Source organism: Lampetra fluviatilis, chromosome 21 (assembly GCF_964198595.1).
Source record: "Lampetra fluviatilis chromosome 21, kcLamFluv1.1, whole genome shotgun sequence".
NCBI lineage: Eukaryota > Metazoa > Chordata > Hyperoartia > Petromyzontiformes > Petromyzontidae > Lampetra > Lampetra fluviatilis.
Window position 1 is genome coordinate 10,733,062 of NC_136295.1, and position 22,325 is coordinate 10,755,386.

The 22,325-nt window shown below is 52.1% G+C and overlaps 1 protein-coding gene across 1 annotated transcript; it reads right to left on the reverse strand.

Annotated features, from left to right (window-relative positions):
* Positions 1 to 10,895: 10,895 nt before the first annotated feature.
* Positions 10,896 to 22,310, reverse strand: LOC144938220 (tetraspanin-31-B-like). Its single transcript, XM_078866036.1, has 6 exons — positions 22,163 to 22,310; positions 19,527 to 19,694; positions 17,707 to 17,787; positions 16,931 to 17,044; positions 15,576 to 15,686; positions 10,896 to 14,379 (listed from the first exon to the last, which is right to left on the reverse strand). The coding sequence occupies exons 1-6, from the start codon at positions 22,223 to 22,225 to the stop codon at positions 14,305 to 14,307; spliced, it is 612 nt and encodes a 203-aa protein (XP_078722162.1). The 5' UTR covers positions 22,226 to 22,310; the 3' UTR covers positions 10,896 to 14,304.
* Between the last annotated feature and the right edge of the window lie 15 nt (positions 22,311 to 22,325).

Sequence of the window (22,325 nt, forward strand, 5' to 3'; positions counted from 1 at the left end):
CAACCGAGCCACCCGTGTGTGTGTGCGGGCCCGCAAGGCGCTTCTAACCCACACTCTGGTGCCGTGTAGCCCTATTCTATGCTGCGCTCTCTGCTAAACCGCTTTCCTACTCGTCCTTACCCCGAACTAACCCTCTCCTACGGATCCTACTCTCCGCTCTGAGGTGTTGTAAGGCGCGCAACACGATACCGTCTGTAGTCCTTGGTGACCTTGCGGCGCTCAGATCGTCCTGCAGACAATCTAGCGGCTCGCCCGATGACTCCTTCGTCGCTGACCCCGTGTCCAAACTCCAGAAGAAGAGACTTCCCTACTGCCCCTGCGTTTTCTTTTAAACTATTCACATCAAAGGCTAGGCGCCCCCGTCCCGACCGCCTTGGTCTCTCGACCAATCCTGAGCCTAGGATTTCCCGCTCTTTTGCGATCCCGCCGGCCTTTGAACTTTCGACCAATCAGTCGTCCCGGGTCCTGACCCCAGCTATCTGCCTTGCTGACCCGTGTTTGTGTTTGTATGCGTTTCTAACTGCGGGGCTCTCTGAGCTCGCCGTGGTCGTGCGATCTCAAATCCGCCCACGGCGCCGCAGTGTTACTTGGCCTGGGAAGGGTCCTGTCCAATTCCCTGGCCCTGAGAAACCGTGGGGTAACCCCCCTAGGGGGCCCTCGGGTGAAAACTCAGGGTAGGTGACCCGACCACAAGGCCCTACGTGGGTGCGGGTGCGTGTTTATGTGGGGGGGGTGATGGGGGGCAGTGCGGCGGTGGAAGCCGGGCGGCTCCCTGGCTCGGCCGAGCGGCCCCGTCGCTGTGGCACCACATAGCCCCCCGGGGTGCCAGTCCCCGTCCCGGGTTGACTGGAGCACCTCGCCTGGGTTGCCCCCACGAGGTATCGCCGCGGGGTCCGCGGGATTCGCCCGGCCCTTGTGGCTGGCCTCGGGGGTGGCGGCTCCGTCTCCTGGGGCTCCGGCGGTGGTCTCCTCCTCCATTCCAACGGCTCCCCTCGGTCTCTGGCACCTGCGGGCTGGGGAACAAACTCAGAGGCGGTGGGGTTTAAGGGTCGCCGTCCTCGTCGCCCCCGGCCCCGCCCGGGGCCCCTCGGAGCCCGGGGCTCCGTGGGGCCCATATACTGCGCGAGGCCCCCGGGCACGGGGGGTGGGGGAACCCCGGGGTTTCGGGGTACTTGGACGGCGGGGCTCCCCCCCTCGGGGGCTGCTCGCCACGGCTTCAGTCGGCGGATGTTGACCACCATCTCCCGGCCCCTCTCTCCTCCCTGAATCAGCACCGTCCATGGTGAGATCTGCCGTCTCACAATCCAGGGTCCTCGCCAGTAGGTGGTCAGCTTCCCCACCTGTCCGGCACCGACGCGGGGAGTGTACAGCCACACCTCGGAGCCCGCAGTGTAGAAGGGGGGCTCCATACGGGGTCGGGCGCCCTGCTCTTGCCGCTGGTGCGCGGCCTCTCCTTGCGGGTAGGCTCGGCCCCTGGCCCCTCGCAGGGTCTCCAGCAAGTGCTCCACGGGGTGGCTCCCTTCCTCCCGTTGCGGCGGAGGGACACCGAACAGCAGATCTGCGGGCAGGCGAGACTCGCGACCAAACATCATTAGGAACGGGGTCTGTCCTGTGGATGTGTGAACGGCGGTGGTGTAGGCGAACAAGGCATAGGGGAGGTGTTCGTCCCAGTCCTGTTGATTCGCGGCCGCCATGCGTTTAAGCTTCCCGGCCAGAGTCTGGTTCATCCTCTCTACCATCCCGTTCGCCTGGGGGTGATACGCTGTGGTTCGGTCCTTCTGGATCCCGAACTCTCGGCACAGCGCCTGGAATAGTTCGGCCTCGAATTCACTACCCTGGTCGGTAATGACTCGTTCGGGGATCCCGCACTTAAGTACGTAGTTTTCCACGAAGGCCCGGGCCACTACGAGGGCTGTTTTATCCGGGATAGCCACCGCCACGGGGTAGCGGGTGAAGTACTCCACCGCTACGAGAATATATCGGTTGCCCCGGTGGGATCGTGGAAAGGGCCCCTGCAGGTCGATTCCGACCAACTGATTCGTCCGACTGACTCGGAACGGCCTCAGGGGTACCTGGTACCTCGCCGGCTTTTGCCCACACTGCTGACAGGCACGGCAGCCCTGCACCCAGGCGGCCACATCTTGCGCCAATTTAGGCCAGAGATACTGGCGACGCAGAGTCTCCCGGGTGCGCCGTTCCCCATCATGGCCCCCGAGCGGGTGGTCGTGTACCAGTCGTAGTAGTTGGGGTCGCACATGGGCGGGAACGCAGATGCACCCCGGCTGCCCAGCGTCGGCCAGTTCCCTCACCACCCCGTTTTCTACACACAACCGGGCATACAAACCGCTCCAGGGCCCTGGTAGTGCATCCTTCCTCTCTCGCAGTGCCGCCTCCACCGCCGCCAGATCCGGATCCCGCTGCTGGGTTTGTCGCAGCTGCTCGTCGTCCAAGCCCGGGAAGGCGCAGCCGACATCCTCTTGGATCTGCCCGGTTGGGGTGGGATGATCCGTCTGTCCCCGGGCTCCTTCTGCAGGGGTTCCTGCGGCGCACACTGCACTCTCTCTCGGGGGGGGGAGTTTAGTTTCCGCGCGCTCCTTGGGTTCTGCTGCCTGGCGGCAGCGTCCCCCCGTGAAGCACGGGCAGGCGTCTCCCTCCCTCGTCTCAGCGCGCACCGCGGGCCGTCTTGACAAGGCGTCCGCGTTCGCGTGTGTCCGCCCCGCTCGGTACTCGATCTGCAGGTTGTACTCCTGCAGCTGCGCCAGCCATCGAGCCATCTGCCCCCGCGGTTCCTTGAATGTAAGGAGGAACTGCAGTGCATAATGATCGGTGCGCACACGACATTTCCTTCCGTACAAGTACGGTCGGAACTGTTTACACGCGAAAATTACAGCATACAGTTCCTGACGGGTTACACAATAGTTCAGCTCGGCCCCGCTCAGGGTCCGACTGGCGTACGCGATGACCCGCTCCGTCCCACCCTGCACTTGCGACAGCACCGCGCCCAGCCCACTGCTGCAGGCGTCAGTGTCCAAAATAAAATCGGTGGTGAAATCTGGGAAAGCCAAGGTGGGGGTGTGGGTGAGGTGGTCTTTGAGTATGGTGAAAGCCGTCTGGCAGGCCTCCGACCACTGATAGGGGTTCTTAGGGGAGGTGAGTTGGGTGAGGGGGCGTACAATCTCACTGAATCCCTTTACAAATCGACGGTAATAAGTGGCGAGTCCCAAGAATGACCTGATCTCCGTCAGGTTCCTCGGCTGCGGCCAATCCACTACGGCACGCACCTTCTCGGGATCGGTGCTCACCCCTGCCTCGCTGACTCGGTGTCCGAGGTACCCCACCTCGCGTTGCGCAATGTAACACTTACGTGGCTTGAGCTTGAGATGGGCTGCTCGCAGTCGCTGGAATACTTCCCGCAGCCTGGACCAGTGTTCGGACAGCGACCTACTGAACACTATTACGTCGTCCAGGTAAATCAGGCACTGTTCCCACTGCAAGCCCCGCATCACCAACTCCATCAACCGCTGGAACGTCGCGGGCGCGTTAGTGAGTCCGAACGGCAACACTCGAAACTCAAACAGGCCCATCGGGGTGGTGAATGCTGTTTTTGGCCGATCCTCCTCCGTCATCTCCACCTGCCAGTAACCGGACGCCAGATCGAGGGTGGAAAAATACCGCGCTCCTGCGAGACTGTCGAAGGTGTCGTCGATGCGTGGGATGGGAAAAGCGTCTCCGAGCGTGACTGCATTTAGTTTACGGTAATCGACGCAGAACCGGGTTGACCCATCCTTTTTCGTTACTAGTACCACTGGGGCTGACCAGGGGCTCGCCGAGGGCTGAATTATGTTATCGCGAAGCATGTCCCCAACTGCCTCTTTGATTTGGGCGCGTTCGGGTGCGCCCACTCGGTACGCAGGGAGTTTGATGGGTCGGGCTGCACCGGTGTCAATTTGGTGCTTAACAAGATCGGTCCGACCCACGTCCGAGTCATGTTCACTGAATACGTCGGCATACTCCCGCAGTAACTCGCGCAGCCGATCGGCCTCTCCCTTAGGTAAATCCGCCCATGGTACATGTAACGCGTCGAGCAGGGGAACGACCTCGGCTCGGGGAGTCGGGCCGACTCGCCAGGCCAGGTCCTGGTCACCCTCAGGACGCCCGGGGTCCTCAGCCCAGAGTGCGAACACCGAGTCGTTAGAGTGGCGTGCGTGCAGGGGGTGTACGGTGGCTATCGGGGTGCGTCGTCGTATCATTGCCGGGGTACTGTGTGGGTTAAACACACGTATAAACAGCCGGCCCCCATCTGCGTTTACCAGTGTGGCTGACCCTACAACCCCGTATCGCGATGCCAACTCCGGGTGCGGAGTCAGCATTACCTCGCCCGATGGTCGGTGGGTTGGGTCGGTGGAGAGGGTTGCCACTGGCACCAGCATCTCGGCGAGAGGTCCGATGGTGACGGCCGACACCAGCGTAGCGGCCACGGGTGTGAAGCGTGGGCGATTCGGCTCCTGTCCTAGGAACGGAATCCGCTCCCCGCTGCCCTCCACCGTAGCGCATCGTTGCCGGGGCTGTACGCTAAGTCCCAACTTTTCCAGGAGGACCGTTCCTGCAATGCACTCGTGGCACAACACACTCGACACGTAGAATTCCTGTGTGCACACCTGGTTTCCTAGACGGACCTCGAGGGAGACCTTCCCCAGCAACCCCATCCCGGCTCCGCTTGCCGTGTGCAGCGCGCGATCCGGGGCCTGCAGGCAGCCCACGTCCACCCCGAGCATGCTGCAGTGCGCGGCGCTCATGAGAGAGGCCACGGCGCCCGTGTCCAGCAGGATCCGGGTGCGCTGCCCGTTCACCTGGCCTTCCACCAGCGACGTGGCTCCCGTTATCCCTGCCACCAGCTCCCGCAGCCAATCGCCCGAGGTCCCCGCGCCCTTGGGTGTTGTTGTTGTAACCTGTTTATGGATCACTCGCTCGCCATTATTCTCATTACCGTCTATTGGTATCGGGACCGCGTCGATTGCACCCCTAGTTGGTCCGCTCACTAGGAGGCGTTGGAGTTTAACCCCCGCGTCTGCCTAGCTCGGGTGATTTCAGGACAGTCTCTCACTAGATGCCCTCGGCGATCGCACATATAACATGCCCGGGGAGGGGGGGCGGCTCCGTAGTGGGCCCCCTGCCCACTCCCTCCCCCCCCATTACGTCGCTGTCCACCCTCCGCCTCTAGTCGGGCTACCCTCCCAGATAACCCTCCCACCGTGGCGCGTAGGTCCCCCATTTCGGATCGGATGGTCTCAACGGAGGTTTGCAGTTTGGTCATATTTTTATTCGTTTCCTCGCGTACCTGGGTTACCCTCTCACCTACTTGGTTTACCTTGTTGTCTATCTGGGTTACCTGGCCGGAGACATCCTTTATACCCGTTTGTATACCGGCAACCCATCCCGGGGTTGTCTCGCGGGACACTGGAGGCTCTCTTTCCCGGCCCCTTACCGTCCTCGCGAGCTCCTGTTCCTCCTCCTCGTCTTCCGAGAGCAGGCTCGCAATGGCGCGCTCTCGTCCCAGCCCCCGGAGCTGCGCGCGTTCGCTGTGAATTCTTTCACACTTACGTGCGCGCTCGACAAGGGTGTTAAAGGGAAGACGTGGGCAGCTCATGTCTGGCTGCCACCACGCCGTGCGAGACAGGTACCGCTGGATTTTCTCGGCAGCCGGTTCCTCAATAACCTCAGTTGCGTACCCCGGGCGTGCGATCTTTGTTAACTCGCGCACATCCTCGGCGTAATCACGGAGATCTTCGCCAGGTTGGCGACGGCGCGCCTCTAAGGCCGATTTTGCTTCCTCCTCGTCACGTGTGCCAAAACGCTGATCGAGTCGGCGCATCAGCTCCTCTAGCTGTGTCTGTGCGCTCGCGGGTAACGCTTCTACAAAATCGGCTGCCCGCCCATCAAGATTCATATTAAGTTGACGTACTGCCTGCGCGTCCGTCCATCCATTAATTTCCTTGGCCCCTAAGAGATTGCGGGCGAATGCCTTCCACGAAGGGGCCCCCCGGCCGGTAAATATTAGTCTTATTTTAGCGTGAGGTAACGCGGGGGTCCGTACCGCTTCTGACACCAATTTGTGGGGGTCGCTAGCCCCCGAGATCCCTCCCTCGATAATGCTAACGGCTGGGCTAGCATCATCAATCGCCCCCCCGCTGCTAGGTTCCTCACCCGTGGCGTGGGAACCATCGCCCGAGGATTCCCCTCCCCCGCGGGTCCGCGTAGCCGGCATGGCTAACTATCGAGTAGTATTCTGCCCCTCCCTACTACGATACCTCCCTGTCCTAATCGCGCGCCTGCAACCCACACGGAGCGAACGTACGCACGCCCACACACACACACGCCGCTCCGCGCACTCCAACTCAACTCGCGTTATGATCGCGCACCTGTATCGCACACGGGGTGGTCGCACGCACACACACGCAGCTCCCCACGCGACACCCACTCTTGCGCCGCTCTGCGCCGCGCTGGCCGCTCACGTTACGATCGCGCACCTGGGGTACGCCGATTACGCACGCCGAGAGCTTACGCAAGTAACGAGCACACGCAAGCGGGGCACACGCCGACACAACGACTCGTCCCCTCCCCCACTCGCGCGTGCACGTCAACCCAAATATCGTACAAGGACGATTCTCCTCTCACACGGCTGCGTAGTCACGCCAACACATAAAAGTGCTCTCCCCGGGCGTTAACGCACACACCTCCGTACCCGCACAATCGTACAGAGACCACGGCCTTTATGCATACAACGACCACACACTCGCGAATGCAGTGCACGCTAATACCACGTTCCAAAAACACCCAACAACACGGTTTTGTTACTACGCTCGAGATTTTATTAGCCCTTGCTAACCAACCGAGCCACCCGTGTGTGTGTGCGGGCCCGCAAGGCGCTTCTAACCCACACTCTGGTGCCGTGTAGCCCTATTCTATGCTGCGCTCTCTGCTAAACCGCTTTCCTACTCGTCCTTACCCCGAACTAACCCTCTCCTACGGATCCTACTCTCCGCTCTGAGGTGTTGTAAGGCGCGCAACACGATACCGTCTGTAGTCCTTGGTGACCTTGCGGCGCTCAGATCGTCCTGCAGACAATCTAGCGGCTCGCCCGATGACTCCTTCGTCGCTGACCCCGTGTCCAAACTCCAGAAGAAGAGACTTCCCTACTGCCCCTGCGTTTTCTTTTAAACTATTCACATCAAAGGCTAGGCGCCCCCGTCCCGACCGCCTTGGTCTCTCGACCAATCCTGAGCCTAGGATTTCCCGCTCTTTTGCGATCCCGCCGGCCTTTGAACTTTCGACCAATCAGTCGTCCCGGGTCCTGACCCCAGCTATCTGCCTTGCTGACCCGTGTTTGTGTTTGTATGCGTTTCTAACTGCGGGGCTCTCTGAGCTCGCCGTGGTCGTGCGATCTCAAATCCGCCCACGGCGCCGCAGTGTTACTTGGCCTGGGAAGGGTCCTGTCCAATTCCCTGGCCCTGAGAAACCGTGGGGTAACCCCCCTAGGGGGCCCTCGGGTGAAAACTCAGGGTAGGTGACCCGACCACAAGGCCCTACGTGGGTGCGGGTGCGTGTTTATGTGGGGGGGGTGATGGGGGGCAGTGCGGCGGTGGAAGCCGGGCGGCTCCCTGGCTCGGCCGAGCGGCCCCGTCGCTGTGGCACCACAAAATCCACGTGACCACGGGGAGAGAGAGACACCCAAACTCCAAATATACAGCAGCAAGCATCAGGGTCGGGATCGATCCCACGACCTCCTGCATACCAGGCGAGGCAGTTAACATATCCTAGCCACCGTGATGATGATGAGAGACATGCAAACTCCAAATATACAGCAGCAGGCGTCAGGGTCGGGATCGAACCCACGACCTCCTTCATACCAGGCTAGGCAGTTAACATCTCCTAGCCACCGTGATGATGATGAGAGACACGCAAACTCCAAATATACAGCAGAAGGCGTCAGGGTCGGGATCGAACCCACAACCTCCTCCATACCAGGCGAGGCAATTAACATCTCCTAGCCACCGTGATGATGATGAGAGACACGCAAACTCCAAATATACAGCAGCAGGCGTCAGGGTCGGGATCGAAGCCACGACCTCCTGCATACCAGGCGAGGCAGTTAACATCTCCTAGCCACCGCCGCACCACCATATTCACGTTCCCGTGCAGCTATTTTTTTTTTATCAATCCAATGCTGGATGAGGACTTCCCCACGCCGCGAGGGTCGTGACAGGCGTTTGAACAGCCAGTGCGTCTTGGTGAATGCGGGCAGCAACAGCTGTGGTGAGGGCACGGGGTAACAAGGCAATGGACTTTGCTGCACCGCCCTCTGCTGCCCATAACGTAGCTCTGCAGCGGCCTACGACGTATGTTTATGTGTGTGTTGAACTGTATCAAGTGTGGAGAAATCCAAGAGACAATATCTTAAATGCAAGTTAGGGGGGGAGGGGCTTATCTTAAATTTAGCTGTGACGGTCCCACCTGAAGACGGAGACTTGTGTTGCCTCCGAAACGTCGTGATTTAGTTGATTTATTTTCATTTATTATTATTTTTTTACACACACGTGGTGCCCTGGCGGAGGATTGCCTGGCACGACGGGTTTTAATCCGAAGGACCCCTAGAAGGAAAGTCCCACGGTTTCCCGGTGCCAGGAGATTGGCCGAACCTCGCAGGAAAGGTCACATTGCGGTGCCTCTGAGTTGGCTTAAAATTGTATGTGCGCAAAAAGGTTCACTGGGCCAGCCGCAATGAGTCATTCACGACATCGGGAGGGGCCGAGGGCGGAACATGAGGTCAGAATTAATGAGCACGGGGAGAACAATGGGTGGTCGGAGCAGCAGCACGCAGCACTCCACGGAGGACACACAATACCAGGGAGCGGTAACCACAGGTAGGCGCACGAATGGCCACGTGGTACAACGCCACCCCGGGCTTTTGAAGTTCGGGGGATAAGAAGAGAAGCCCGGGATGATTCAGGTCTCTTGTCTTCAATATCAGGGCCGCCAAGAGCCACTCCCTGCCGTCCTGCCTCCTCGAGCCGCTCGCAGCATCCGTGTGATGTCAGAGAGTGCTGCTACGAGGCAGTGATAGGTAGTTCTCTCTCGTCCTTCTCCCTCCGACTCTCACAGCGTCCGTGCGACGCCGCGAGTACAGCTTCGAGGTACGTGGCAAGACGTTTGAGTGACTGGGCACTTAGCAGTAGGCTAGGTTCTTCTCGCAACATATTCCCCCGGGTGGTGCGCATTTGCGCCGCAAATCAAAGTGAGCACAGAGCATCGGTGTGGTGTCGGTGATTTGTGTGTGGAGCGACTGCTTGGGGAAACGCGCTGCGAGAAGTGGACGCGGAGCCGCGGCAAGGGCGCGCGGCGAGGTAATCGCCTGCAGGTGTGTGCGTGCGGGCGTACCTGCGTGTGCTGCGCTAGCGTTAGCTGTGGTGGACGCGGGCGTGTGGGTCAACTTCGTGCGGCGGTGAGCCAGCAGCACGAGTATGTCACCTCAGAGAGGGGGGCCCCGATCACTCGGTCGGCGGGGGCCCGGCAGGAGCCGACCGACGCGGTGGAGGAGGTAACGGAAGAAGGGAACGTCGTGCCCCACCTGCCCAACGAGAGTGGTGGGGTGGATGTCGGCCCCCACACTGGAGGCCACGGATTCCAACGGTTTTAAGGTCATTTTGGGGTACTGATTCCAAATCTGGCGTCACAGCTAAATTTAAGTTTTTGTCTATCACATCAGGTTTTTGAGATATCAAATATTGCATTTTCAATAAAAACTGCAGAAGAAAAATATTAAATAAATGTGGATATCTACATAAAATGATATTATAAACACACTATCCTAAAAATACAGCACCATATTTTAACACTAAAGCAGTCACTGACTCGCAACAACTTGCAATCATAAGTGACAGTTAATTTCGGGTAAAATCAATGAAAATGGGGTATGCCGATAGCATAAAAATGAGATGTGATAGAGCAAATCTGAGATCAGATTTGGAATCAGCACCCTGAAATTAGTCTAAAACAGCTGCAAAAGCCCAGGCCAGAATTTTTTTTTTTGTTGACCAGTGTAACCGGAGGTCCGGCGGTCGCGTGGAGACATTTGTTGTGAAACCCCCGAAACCGCTGGGGTTCCGAGGTGGCAGTACAGCAAGCGGGATCGCAAAACCCGTCTGTACAGCGGAGCTTCTAAGACAGTGGTTCTTCACCTTAACTCCAGCCTTGCACCCCCCCCCCCTTTGGTTCTCAATCGTAATTTGGTTTAATCAATACAAAGGGTTTGATGAAACAAAGTAGTTGTACTTACATGCCCCTGCTTAATTTGTTTCCATGATTTTCCTTCCAAAAAACACGTGGCCATGTCTCGCACCCCGAAGGTGTGCGTGCACCCCAGGTTAAGAACAACTGCTCTTAAGAGTTATCCCATCGCACGCATGGCGGGTGTTCTCCAGATGCTCCAGGTTCCTCCGACGTGAAGCAGAACACTGTTTGTGCAAATTGTGCACAGGTTAATCAACTCGTAAGCTCGCAATACATACACTGAATCGTGGCAAATCGATGCTTTTCAATGTAAATGTTGCACGTAATGGGTCTCAAATCACGTCCGTAGCCACTAAAGGCGCGACCATTCACCGCTATGTAAACAAAAATTAAGATTCTTGAATATCAGGACACATTGTTGGAGTTGCCAACTCTTGATTGAAGCCTTTAAAAAAATGTAGCTCTGCCTGGTTGGTGGCTTGTGGGGACTGCTCCGTCCCGAGGGGCATGCACATGATGATGACGATGGCACAAATGTCCATGAAGTAAAACAACATTGCGCGGCACGGTGTTGCTGTCACTCAGCCAAGCAGCGTTCCACAAACAAGCATATTCAACGTTTTATTTTATTTTACCAGGTAAGTCCCACTGAGCTACATAGCTTGTTTTTCAAAAGCGACGTGGTTATCACAAATGACAGCTCAACCGAGAAATTAAGTGCCGGTTCTACGTCGATTTGACGTTGCTTAAGAGTCTCCGCGCGGTCACAACACACAGAGCCCCATTCGCGGAAGAAAGAAACAGCGCACAAAAACATCGGTTGTAAATACCAAATTTCATTGTTTTTTTCCCGTTTTACAATTCACATATATTACTTTCAGTGAACACACCATCGCTACTTTGAAAACGCAACACCGTTCACGATAAGAAGCGATTGGCCCTGTCAACGAGGAGGTTTCATATTGCGGCCAAACGCAAATATTTTGTTTTATTAACTACGCTGAACAAAAAATACTGAACGATGGTAACTGAAGCAAGATTCATCCGCTACGACTTTTAATTTGCATCGGAGACTCGCATCCTGAGACCTCGACGCATCCACAATTGTCCGCGAACCGTAGGATAAGTATTTGCATGTTACAGCGGCGCTCGCTTAAAACACCTCAGCATCTCAAGAGTACAGCGGCTTGCATCGCATCTCAGCCCGACAATTCATTCCATTGCCGTGCAACAGTCCATTCGTTGGGGTACCCAACTTGGCAGTCCTCCCTACGTGACGTAAGATGTAAGCAGCACCAGCCTGCCGGGGGCGGTGGGGGGGGCACGATGCAACCGTTGTGGATTTTCTTCCCAAACAAGTAAAATTCGAGCAAACTGGGATCGCAAGGCCCGGGCACTCGTGGCCTACTCCATATCAAAAATAACGGCGCGGGATCTTTTGAACGTTAACTGTGAGGCAGACCAGTATCTATTCCTTACGTTGAAAGCCTTGAATGGGTTGGCTCCTAAACATCTCACCGATCTGCTGAACTTTGATATTCCACTGCGGAAACTTAGATCTGCTGATTGTGGTCTCCTCAATATTAATTATTCCAAAGACCAGACTTTGTTCTGTGGGAAACGGAGCTTTGTGTAGCCAGGCTCTCCGCAATTGTGGAATTCCCTTCCTGGGTCCATGGGGGTATCGGAGTCTGTTACACTGTTTAAATCACGTCTTAAAAACTGACCTGTTTTTACAACAGGCTTTCTCCATAACTAAACAGGCGTTCTGCAAAGCGCTTTGAGGCCTAGTGCGAATTTAACCAAAAAAATTAGTTTAAAAGAATTATTATCATTTATGGTTAATACACCCGCAGCATTAACCAGGGCGACCATCAGCCTCGAACCGCAAACATCTGCAGCAAACGTGTTTCAGCTCGGTCGTGTCACCCTGCCCTACACAAGGGCACGCACGCACGCATGAAGCCCCACGGACAGACATCCTTCTACATGGCCCTGATTATTCAAACATTTAATTCTTTCCCTTAAATCTTCGGCGATAACAGACGCCGGTGTCAATCCCTCGCAGCATTACCAAAGTGTTACTTGTTTTCTCCCTTTCTCTCCACAGCGATCTTTACAAATTCGCCACGTTACGGATACATCGCAGCAGAAACAGTGCCAGAATAACCGCTCAGCGTACGTGCCGTGGCGAAGTTAAGTCTTGCACCCACAAATCAATTATTTATCGCACCGTTACCTTCAAACTGACCTGCTCGACTACCCAACGTGGAAATGTACGGCTGAAGTTTGAAGAGCCGTATGAATGTGCACAACGCTTAATACGACTTGCTATGTAACCATAAGTATTCCAAAGGAACACCAGATCAATACCACTGGATATCTATGAAAAAAGGCTTCATAGCGCATCGGATTCCTCCAGTATAAATAAATATTCTGATTTCTGAATACATGACCGCACAATCACACAATCAGAATTCATCTCGATATAAATAGTACGAGGTTTTTTTTTTGTCTTTTGTTTTATTCAAAGTGCCACGAAGAGCCAATCCGTGACTCCGGCAAAACCGGTGCATCACCCCGTGTTCGAGAACAAGGAGATATCACAGAACTGCTTTCAGGTGCAACGGAATTACAAATTAAAACAACACAGCTTCTCCTTCCGGGTACAGACATCACCACTGGGTAACTGAGCAGTTGGAAAGAAAGCAAGTGGGTGACGAATTACACCAGCGACATCCAGCAAGCCTCGAACGACAGGATGTTGACAATGTCTCACGGAGGGTTGCTCATCAAGATATTAATAAACTACAGATGGCAGTTTGAACGCCGTAGTTAAAATACCGTCAACATATTCCGCGTACAATTTTCTTGTTAAATTATAATGCTCGTGTGACTTTAAAAAGGTAACAGAACAGAAGTTTTTGTAACAATCACACAGCCGGGATACTCTCCAACACCTGGGATTCTCTGAAATCTCGATACCAAGTGTGTTGCCAACGTCATGGTAAACACGTGGGGGATGAGGTGAGAGACCCGTGTGATGGAATTTTCACAATGCTGCGTGTGTGTGACCATTATTTGAACCAGACGTGGACCTCCCCGAGGTTGACTCGGCCTCAAATGAGTACCTGGTGCGGTGTGTAAACATCGCCAATTCAGGAGACAAAGGCAGACGGGGGTGGTACCGGCCACCCAGCCCCTCGTGTGCCGTGCCGGCCTCCATAGGTGCTGCTCGCTAACAGCACTTGCCCCAACAGTCTGTGAAGGCTATACGGGGTATCTTTGCCTTTGTTTGGGTTTCAATGACCTAGACAAACCTGCTGTCATTACAACTCTTTTTTTAAATGCACTACACCTTCACGGACACCCTGTATAACCACTACGAATATCCTAAAAAAAGAAACCACACAACACGAGCGTACCCTCGGTGCAATCACTGCGGCCGTGTCGGATTTACAAAAAGTACAGTGGTGTGTAGGCAGCATTATAGGCAGACAGCAAAAGTGATGCGGGGGAAATTCACGCGGTGCGTTACACCTCTCACCAACACGACGCGTTTCAGCTTCTCGTGCTTGTGCGTTGGAAAGAATATCTCTAGGGGTTTTTTTACTTTTTTTTCTCCACGCGAATATTGGAGAGATAAATGGACGGATGGGAAGTAGGGTGGGGGGCGGGGTGGGGGGGGGAAGAGAGGGGGAGGCGGGCCGGAGTGACGTTCGAACGTTGCAAGCGACGAATATTAACCACAGCAATGCTCGATCATTCTCCACCAGTTTGAAAACGAACTTCTTTCGAACTGCTTTTTGTTTTTCGGTTTGTTGTCCTTCGCCCCGCAACTCCGATTAGCACGGTTGGCTACATACGGTGCGAAAGAAGCCCAACGTACATATACATACCTCGCACACACGCCCGCACGCACGCACACATTATGGCTCCCACACTCACGGTGACACGCGCTGCTTAGTCCACCGTCAAAACCCGGGCCCGCAATCGCACGGCATCCGGGGCCCTGCCCTAGAGGAAGGCGCTCGGGTTGGCGCGAGGATCCTTCTGGTTGCGGAAGCGTGCCGCCAGCCACACTCCCACGATCTGCCGGAGCGACAGCGCGCACACACGGACGGAACACGCGGCAGCAGGTTACGCAATCGCACCACGGGTGTCTTCAAGTGGAGGTCGAAAAACAATTCCAAACACTTAAAGCCAAGTTGGCGAAAAATCATGGTCGCGCGTGGATCGTGAGCCACTTTAACATGTAGGCTGAGTGCTAGATGTGCTGAACTAGTAACGAATTGGCATGTTCTGTTTACGTGACAAACCTTACTAATTGGCTGTTGGGTGGTGGCGGATTGAACAACACATCTATATTTACGCGATCTAACCCAAAAAACTTCATGTCTTTCCAACACACGTTTGTCTTCGGAAGCATGAATCTGATGATGGGTAGCTCTCAGAGCAAAATCCGTTTGCACGTATTTCCAATAGTCCTCTTGGTTTGTGGTTTGTGTCTCCAAGGTTTGGGCCACCTTTTGATCAGTGATCAATCTGGCTAGTTTTCAATAGGCGAAGTCCCTAATAGCAACACAACTTTAGACTGCAGGTTGGTTCACAATAGATAATCTTTACAAGAGTTATAGTGCCACCCCCCATTATAGAAAGAAGGCTGGATCGACAGATGCCCATATGGACGGAACTAATCAAAAATGATTTTAACCCAAGTTGGAAAGCGTTACAAAGGCAGATCAACTCCAACTAGTGTGACCTCAAAGACCCGACAATTACATTCACGATAATTCTGAAAACAAAAGTGCTGGCATCAGACGCTGCGCGTGAGGATAACAACAATTGAAAACATGAGCAGTGTCAGTCTTGGTCTGTCATTCACCAGTCCTTGGATATTCATCAATGTTAGATGCACAGCTGCCCCTGTAACCATTATATAAAGGTAATCTGCTGCTCTATTACCATGATGATGATGAATAAAATGATGATGCTTACGATGATGACAATGGTGACAGAGACGATTATGACAACACACTACCAGTGGCCGTTTCCCATTTGGTGAACCATCTTGAAGCAGGGGAATGCTATTTTTTTCCACCCGCAGAAAACTCAACAAATTCATAAGTACCTTAAAATAAAACAACACACATATATATAAAACAGGTAACATATCTGGCATTCTCCCTTTTTCCTAACACTTCTTAGCACTTTTTAAGCCGTCGCTTAACCCATGGGCCAATCCGGCTCTGCCAGTGGGGTTGAGTGAGTGACCCAGGTTGACTCGCCTCCGTAAAGCTGAAGAAGAGTCCAACTCCTCCGCAGATCTGCAGGGCCTCCTTGGCGTGATTCAACATCAGCGTGCCGCAGTTGCTACAAGACTGTTTCTCCTGGCAAGCCTGTGAGGATGGCCACACACAGAGGGGGAGTACCGGTCTGGTTAGGCAAAAAATCTGGCAACCCTCTGATTTGCATTGAATATCAACCTACAAAAAAATCAACAGCAAACTCTGTATACTGTGTACAGTACCAGGTTATACACATAGTAGTGTGAGTAGTGTATCATGCCCAATACAGAAATTATATCTGGAGGTACCTGCATCACCCCCCCTCCATCCACCTCAGACCTCCCCTATGACCTTTACCCACCACTTCACAGTCCTCCTCTATCGCCCCCTCCCAACCATCTCGCATCCCCCTCCGCCCGCCCTCCCCCATCATCCCTTCCCACTATCCCATATCCCCCACCTCGTCCCATATTGCCCCTCCCGCCCATCCCCTATTCGCCCCCTCCCCGCCATCCTCCACCACCCTCTCCCACCACTAACGTACATTTAATACACTTGAATTACGTATTTTATACACTACACAAAATCCAAGATGTTCTCATGCATTTTATGACACATGGTAGGTGACAAAACATATTCCAAAGCACAACCGAAAGTATATTATGTAAACAAAAATATTGACTATGTTCTTGTATAAAAAAATACATGAAAGAATGCATTTTAGTTAGCCAGCATTGGTCCAGCTTTTTTGGCTAAATGCAAAATCCGGCTAGCCGGGGTTTTACTCTACTCTCACATACATGCAGGGAGTTCCCACGGTGTGTTCTTTGGCACCATCTCGTCATCACGAGCACCTGCACGGGAAGGCTATCGTGTACACGGTGTACACAGTGCCCAGGACAACTCCACAAATTTAGATCTCGCAGTTCATATTTTAAAAAAATAACCTCATAGCACACGAGTGTCAATTTTGCAGGTGCGCACAATTGTAGAAAATATGGATTATTCATAGAATAAGTCAGCAATTTGCTATGAAACTGAATGTATCCCCACCATCTCAGCATGGATAACAAAGTCTGTTCGTCTGAGGACGTCTGACTACCTACGTGTATAAAAGTACATACCGAGTTCAACAATATTGGGGGGATGGGCAAAGAATTCCACGACTCTAACTCCAACATTCAATTAGTGGACTAATTTTAGTTTTACACTGTTGCCGACTAGCCAAAGAGAATGGCTAAAATAAAAAAAAACGCGAATCAAATTACCACTGGCACACGGGTCATGTACATGAGTTCGATGTAAGTCTGTAACTATGGCAGTGTGTCGCTGGGGAGAGATATCACATTGCTCACCGCCAAGCACTCCGTGAGCTTCTGCTGAAAGAACCCACAGCAGTCCAACTTCTTCTCCAAGTCGCCCACCGTTCTGTTGCTCAGATTTTTCCAGCCATATTTCAGCAACGTCTCCTGCGCGGGGCCAAACACGTGCGCGATTTCCGCGACATACCGAGAGAGCCACACACGACGACCTCCCGACTTTCTCACACCGTTAATGTACGGGGGGGGGGGGGTGGATTGGGTGTAACGCCCCTCGCGCGCGTGAGCTTTCTACAGATACTCAAAGAGCACTCAATCACGGATTTTGCCAAACATGCAAATATAGGACCACAGAGCTCTGGCAACTGTTGGGGCCAGTTAAATTATTCCACCTCCCTCTCTCTCCCGAAAAGTAAACAAAAATTGGACACGTTACAAATTACTATTTAACTTTTTTTTATTTTACCAGGTAAGGCCCACTGAGCACTATAGCTCTTTTCAGAAGCGACCTGGCTACAAATTATAGCTCAACAAAGTGGCTTATCATGAGGACATTTACAGCGGCCAAATACTCCATGTTTTTAAATGTGGAGGGAAAAACCGGAGGACCCGGAGAAAAATCCACGCAACCACGGGGAGAGAGACATGCAAACTCCAAATATACAGCAGGCTTCAGGGTCGGGATTCAACCCATGACCTTCTGTATACCAGGCAAGGGACATAACATATCGTCACCTTGGCGCCAATAAAAATCCCAAATCCCACTTTACGAATGATTCAAGTGTGAAGACGGTGTGGAGTGTCCGCCGTACCTGCTGGGAACTGTTGAAGGCGAGGCAGGAGCAAGACACGCTGAATTGTACGATGAACAGCAAAAACAGGATGACGATGTACTGCGAGCGTTCTTGTTAAAGAAAATACCGCTTGCAATGTGGTTCAAAGAAAGGACATTAGTGCCAAGCTGTAAGAGGCATAACGTACAAAGCAACAAGCAATCTCGATGAAACTGTTATGTCTGGTAGAAAACGTGCTACGCGTTGTTGCAGGCAACGGGAGATAAAATCATTTACGTGAAAATATTTGAAACAATTCAAACATTCGAAGCTTATGGAGCAATTGCCAATTGGGCTGTACAGCTTCATTGGCAATCACGTGACCCACGGGAGCCACAAAGGAGCGTTTAGTCATGTGTACCACTAAACTACGACAGTTCATAGTTTTGTTTCTTTGAAAACAAAATATTACAGAAAATGTATCTTTTGTAAATATAATAAATAAAGGTAATATCATATTTTACCAACCGAAAATATATCTAAATCAATCAAACTATATTTCTATAGCACTATTCGTGCAAAAAAAAAATTCAATACAAAGTGCATGAACAATAAAAGTGAAATTGTAGGCAAAATAAATCACGTAACAAATTTCTAGCGAAGACATAATACAAATAACACATTAAGAACATCCTAATTAAAAGCAAGTTTAAAAAATACGTTTTTAGATTTATTTTAAAAGTGCTTAATGATTCTGAAGCCCTCAAATACCCTGGCTGGATGTTCCACAGGCGAGGACTGTAAACACTAAAAGCCGCTTCTCCCTAGGTTTTGGTCCTGACCTTTGGGGACGACTAAAAGACCGGTACCAGAGGATCTGAGGGATCTTGTTGTTATACAATTGGAGGGTAAATTACTGACATACTAATACGATGGCGGGGCAAGCTGGTGCCAGCTCATACTACGAATGGCGTGAATTTATTTTTTGCAAACTACGATCCTTAATAATAATGGCACATCCGAGCCAAGACAGTGGGGGGGACTCACAGTACGGGCGGCTTTCCATTGTCTATGTGCCGTGCAGAGCCGGAACTAAACCGTGATATGCTGGCATCTGAATCTGTCTCAGGAGCTAGCGGGGTCAGGTGTCATCAGTCAGTATACTGTGAGGTTTCTGCAGTGGGAAAACAACCTGGTGCCGTGGTGGCGAATTGTTAACTCCCTCGCCTGGTATACAGGAAGTCAGAGATTGGATTCTGACCATAACGAATGTATATTTGGAGTATACATGTTCTCCCCGTGGTCACGTGGATTTTTGTCCGGGTCCTCTGGTTTTTCCCTCCACAGTTATAAACATGCACTTAAAGCAGTGGTTCTTAACCTTTTCTGCAGCCTTGCACGCCCCTTTGGTTCTCAATCGTTCAAAACATTATAATGTAGGTTTGATGAAACAAAGTAGTTGTACTCGCGTGCCCGTGTTTAATTTGTGTTTCGATGATTTACCTTCGAAACAAATCTGGCATGCCTCACACCCCCAGAAAGGGCATCTCACACCCCCAAAGGGTGAGTGCACCCCAGGTTAATAACCACTGGCTTAGAGTATTTGGCTGCTTTAAATTTCCACATGATGATAAACCACTTCGTTTGGGCTATCATTTATGACCAGGTCGTTTCTGAAAAAGAGCTGTATAGCTCAGTGGGCCTTACCTGGTCACGTGAAAATAGTTTAGTTGAAAAGTTTATTCCACGTCGGCCTGGCTCTTGCACGGTCCCAGCACAAATCGGCTACGGCAACGGCAAAGGGGGCCCACAGGCATTTCACGTGTCCCGCACACCCCGCTGCCAACAGTGGAGGATACGAAGAAGAGCAGCACCTGATGGTGCTTCATGGCTCCCACGAGCCCTACGATGGCGATGAGGAAGAGGAAGATGGCCACGGCGACCACACCGCCGATGAGCGAGATGGTGTTGACCACGCCGTAGCCCAGTCCCCAGCCTGCGATGGCCATGAGCAGCAGGCCCACGATCTGCGACAGATTTGAGCGCAACACGGAGACAGGCAAAGCCGCTTGCTGACTAGCCCGACCTAAGAACGTGTGAATCTATATACAGTAAAATCTCATTATTTCGGTATTTGATCATTCGTAATTGGGGATAATTCGGCACGGCTGCGGTTCGGCATATATATACCATGTATTAGTAATTCGCCATGAGCCGAATTGCCGTACAGAATGGTCCGATTTCGGCATACACGTGGAGCGACGCCGCGCGCCACGACTAAAACAATAACTCGGTCTAGTGGCGGTGCACGTGGTGAGCGTGAGTGCAGACCTGTTGCTTTGGACTTTATAGTCCACAGGTCAGTAAGTGCATCCTAAATACTAAGTGCATTAAGCCCCCCTCCACAACCTCTGGCACCTACCACATGGAACCTACCACATCCTCCTCCTTCGCCTGCAGTGCTGATTACTGATGGTGCTACTTTTTGTGGAAAATATTTTATGTAAAACAAATTTGGATTATTATTTTCATATTGGGGCAGGAGGCACTGTGGAGTACCATTGTACATACTGTAATTCGAAATATTGAATAATTCGGCAAGGCCAGAGCCCCATGTATCCAATTGACAAGGGTTTACTGCATATATTTGTATGAATCTATAAACAGGATAATGGTGCAGCCCTGCAAATACTTGGAAATGCTACTGCTAGGAAAAGGGCCTCTACTTGAGGGAGCTCTGGAAAGCCCAGATAGAAAGTATTTGGTCTAAAACTCAGAGGTTCGCACAGAGGTAAAAAAAAAACACCTTGCTGTACTGCCATCTGTTAGCCATCCTGGAGACCAGCGAATATTCGTCTGCTATACATTTCCACATGATGATAAGCCACTTCGTTGAGCTATCATTTGTGGTCAGGCCGTTTCTGAAAAAGAGCTACGTTTCTGAGTGGACCTTATGAAACAGTGGTCACCCAAAGAACTCAAACTAACTGGGCCATCTCCGATTTAAAAATATAATCGCTCACCAGAAGGACCCTGGTCAATGACCGTATCTCAGTTGGCTGTTATCAGCAGTGGATAAGTACACACACAATACGGGAGCTGTTGCTCCAGCAATAATTCATGGGGCGTAAAGAAGTTTTTTTTTTTTACCGCTTTAAAATAAGGGTTGAAAGCATTCATGCATTCTCTCTGTCTAAAAGGGGGAAATGTTAAACCTTGTAAATATGATCATATATTATATGAAACAAATTATTTGGTGATACTCGCTTGGTAGTGCAGCACAACAAAAATACCTACAAAATAATATTCGTTAATAACAGATCCTTAAAATAAAACAATAGGCGACATTTCGGGCAATTGCCCTACGTCATAGGATAAAGAGAGGACAGTTCATAAAGGTTGGCGACTGCCCTTCATACCACGGGGCCTAATGGGAATTACATTTAAACATGTGTTCTGATGACCAGTTTTTTTTTTCAAATGGTATATTGTTTACCGAACAGTAGCTTTTTGGGTACCGACACAAATCCTTCAATATTAAAAATGTATTACTAAAACGTATTACTTCGTACAAGTTCAAAGTTAAATTATAAAATGTTGATTGTGGGAACAAGGCACGATCCACGTCGCAAGAAGGCGTTGCTCTCAATCTTAAGGTTGAGAGTTCAAATCCTGCCTGGGGGTTGACTCCGCCCATCAACCCTCCGGGGTCGATACATTCGGCACCACTTTGTGGGGAAGCCAGCAGCGTTTGTCACGTGGTTAGATTCACTCATCTGCCATAGAAATGTGGAATTTCAGACACTGTCTCAGGGCTGTAAACAGGACATTACGTGTCGACTGGACATCTGTGAGAAAGCGCATTATAGCTCATCGGATTCCGCTGATGAGCACCAAAGCTTCAAGAACTGTACTCACTTGTACAGGTAATCATTTTGCCGTTTGACATTACATTTGTTGGTCAATATAAGAGCATTTATGTTCATGGAACAAGGATTGTTATAACCGTTCGATTTACATAATCATTATTATTGTGACAGTTATGATTGTTTACGGGAGAAACCCACTGCTGGCTTTATTAAACCATAACAAAGGAACACCTCCCCGTGAACAATGTATCGGTTATCATTACTCACTACCGTAGCTCTCATCACCAATGATACTAATTTAGCGTCACAATTAGTGTAAACATTTAAAGTTTATTTAATTTTTGTTCAGACGAATAACGGCCCCTTTAACACCGGCCTAAAGCGCGCAGGCCGCGCCGTTGGAAACCGTACAACGCACAGGCGCGCCGACCAATGGGACGCGCGCATTCGGGCACCACGCGCGGGCTCTGCGGCCAATGGGTGCGCGCCGTCACGCCCAAGCGAAGTGCGAATTACAAAGCGCGGTGACGTCACCCACCACCCACCAGGTTCTTAACGGGCGCCCTTCGTCCCAAACATTTTTTTAAATAAAAATAAAAAACCTCGCAGAGCGGCGCCGAACTCACGATGTAGATGACGTTGAGCGCGCACAGCGCGTTCTTCGAGCACGTGAAGCCGCCGCACATCATCGCGAATTGGTGAAATAAAAAAAACGAAACGGCGGTGACGGTGATGGAGGTGGTTGTGGGTGACGATGACGTCGGTGATGACGCAGGTGGTGCGGGGCGG

What these genes read in the sequence shown, in the direction of transcription:
- LOC144938220 (XM_078866036.1), bottom strand. Translation starts at nt 22,225, where the DNA reads ATGATGTGCGGCGGCTTCACGTGCTCGAAGAACGCGCTGTGCGCGCTC. An exon ending in ATCAGGTGCTGCTCTTCTTC is followed by an intron (nt 17,788 to 19,526) that starts GTATCCTCCACT and finishes GAACGCTCGCAG; the next exon opens with TACATCGTCATCCTGTTTTT. An exon ending in AGCTCACGGAGTGCTTGGCG is followed by an intron (nt 15,687 to 16,930) that starts GTGAGCAATGTG and finishes CCATCCTCACAG; the next exon opens with GCTTGCCAGGAGAAACAGTC.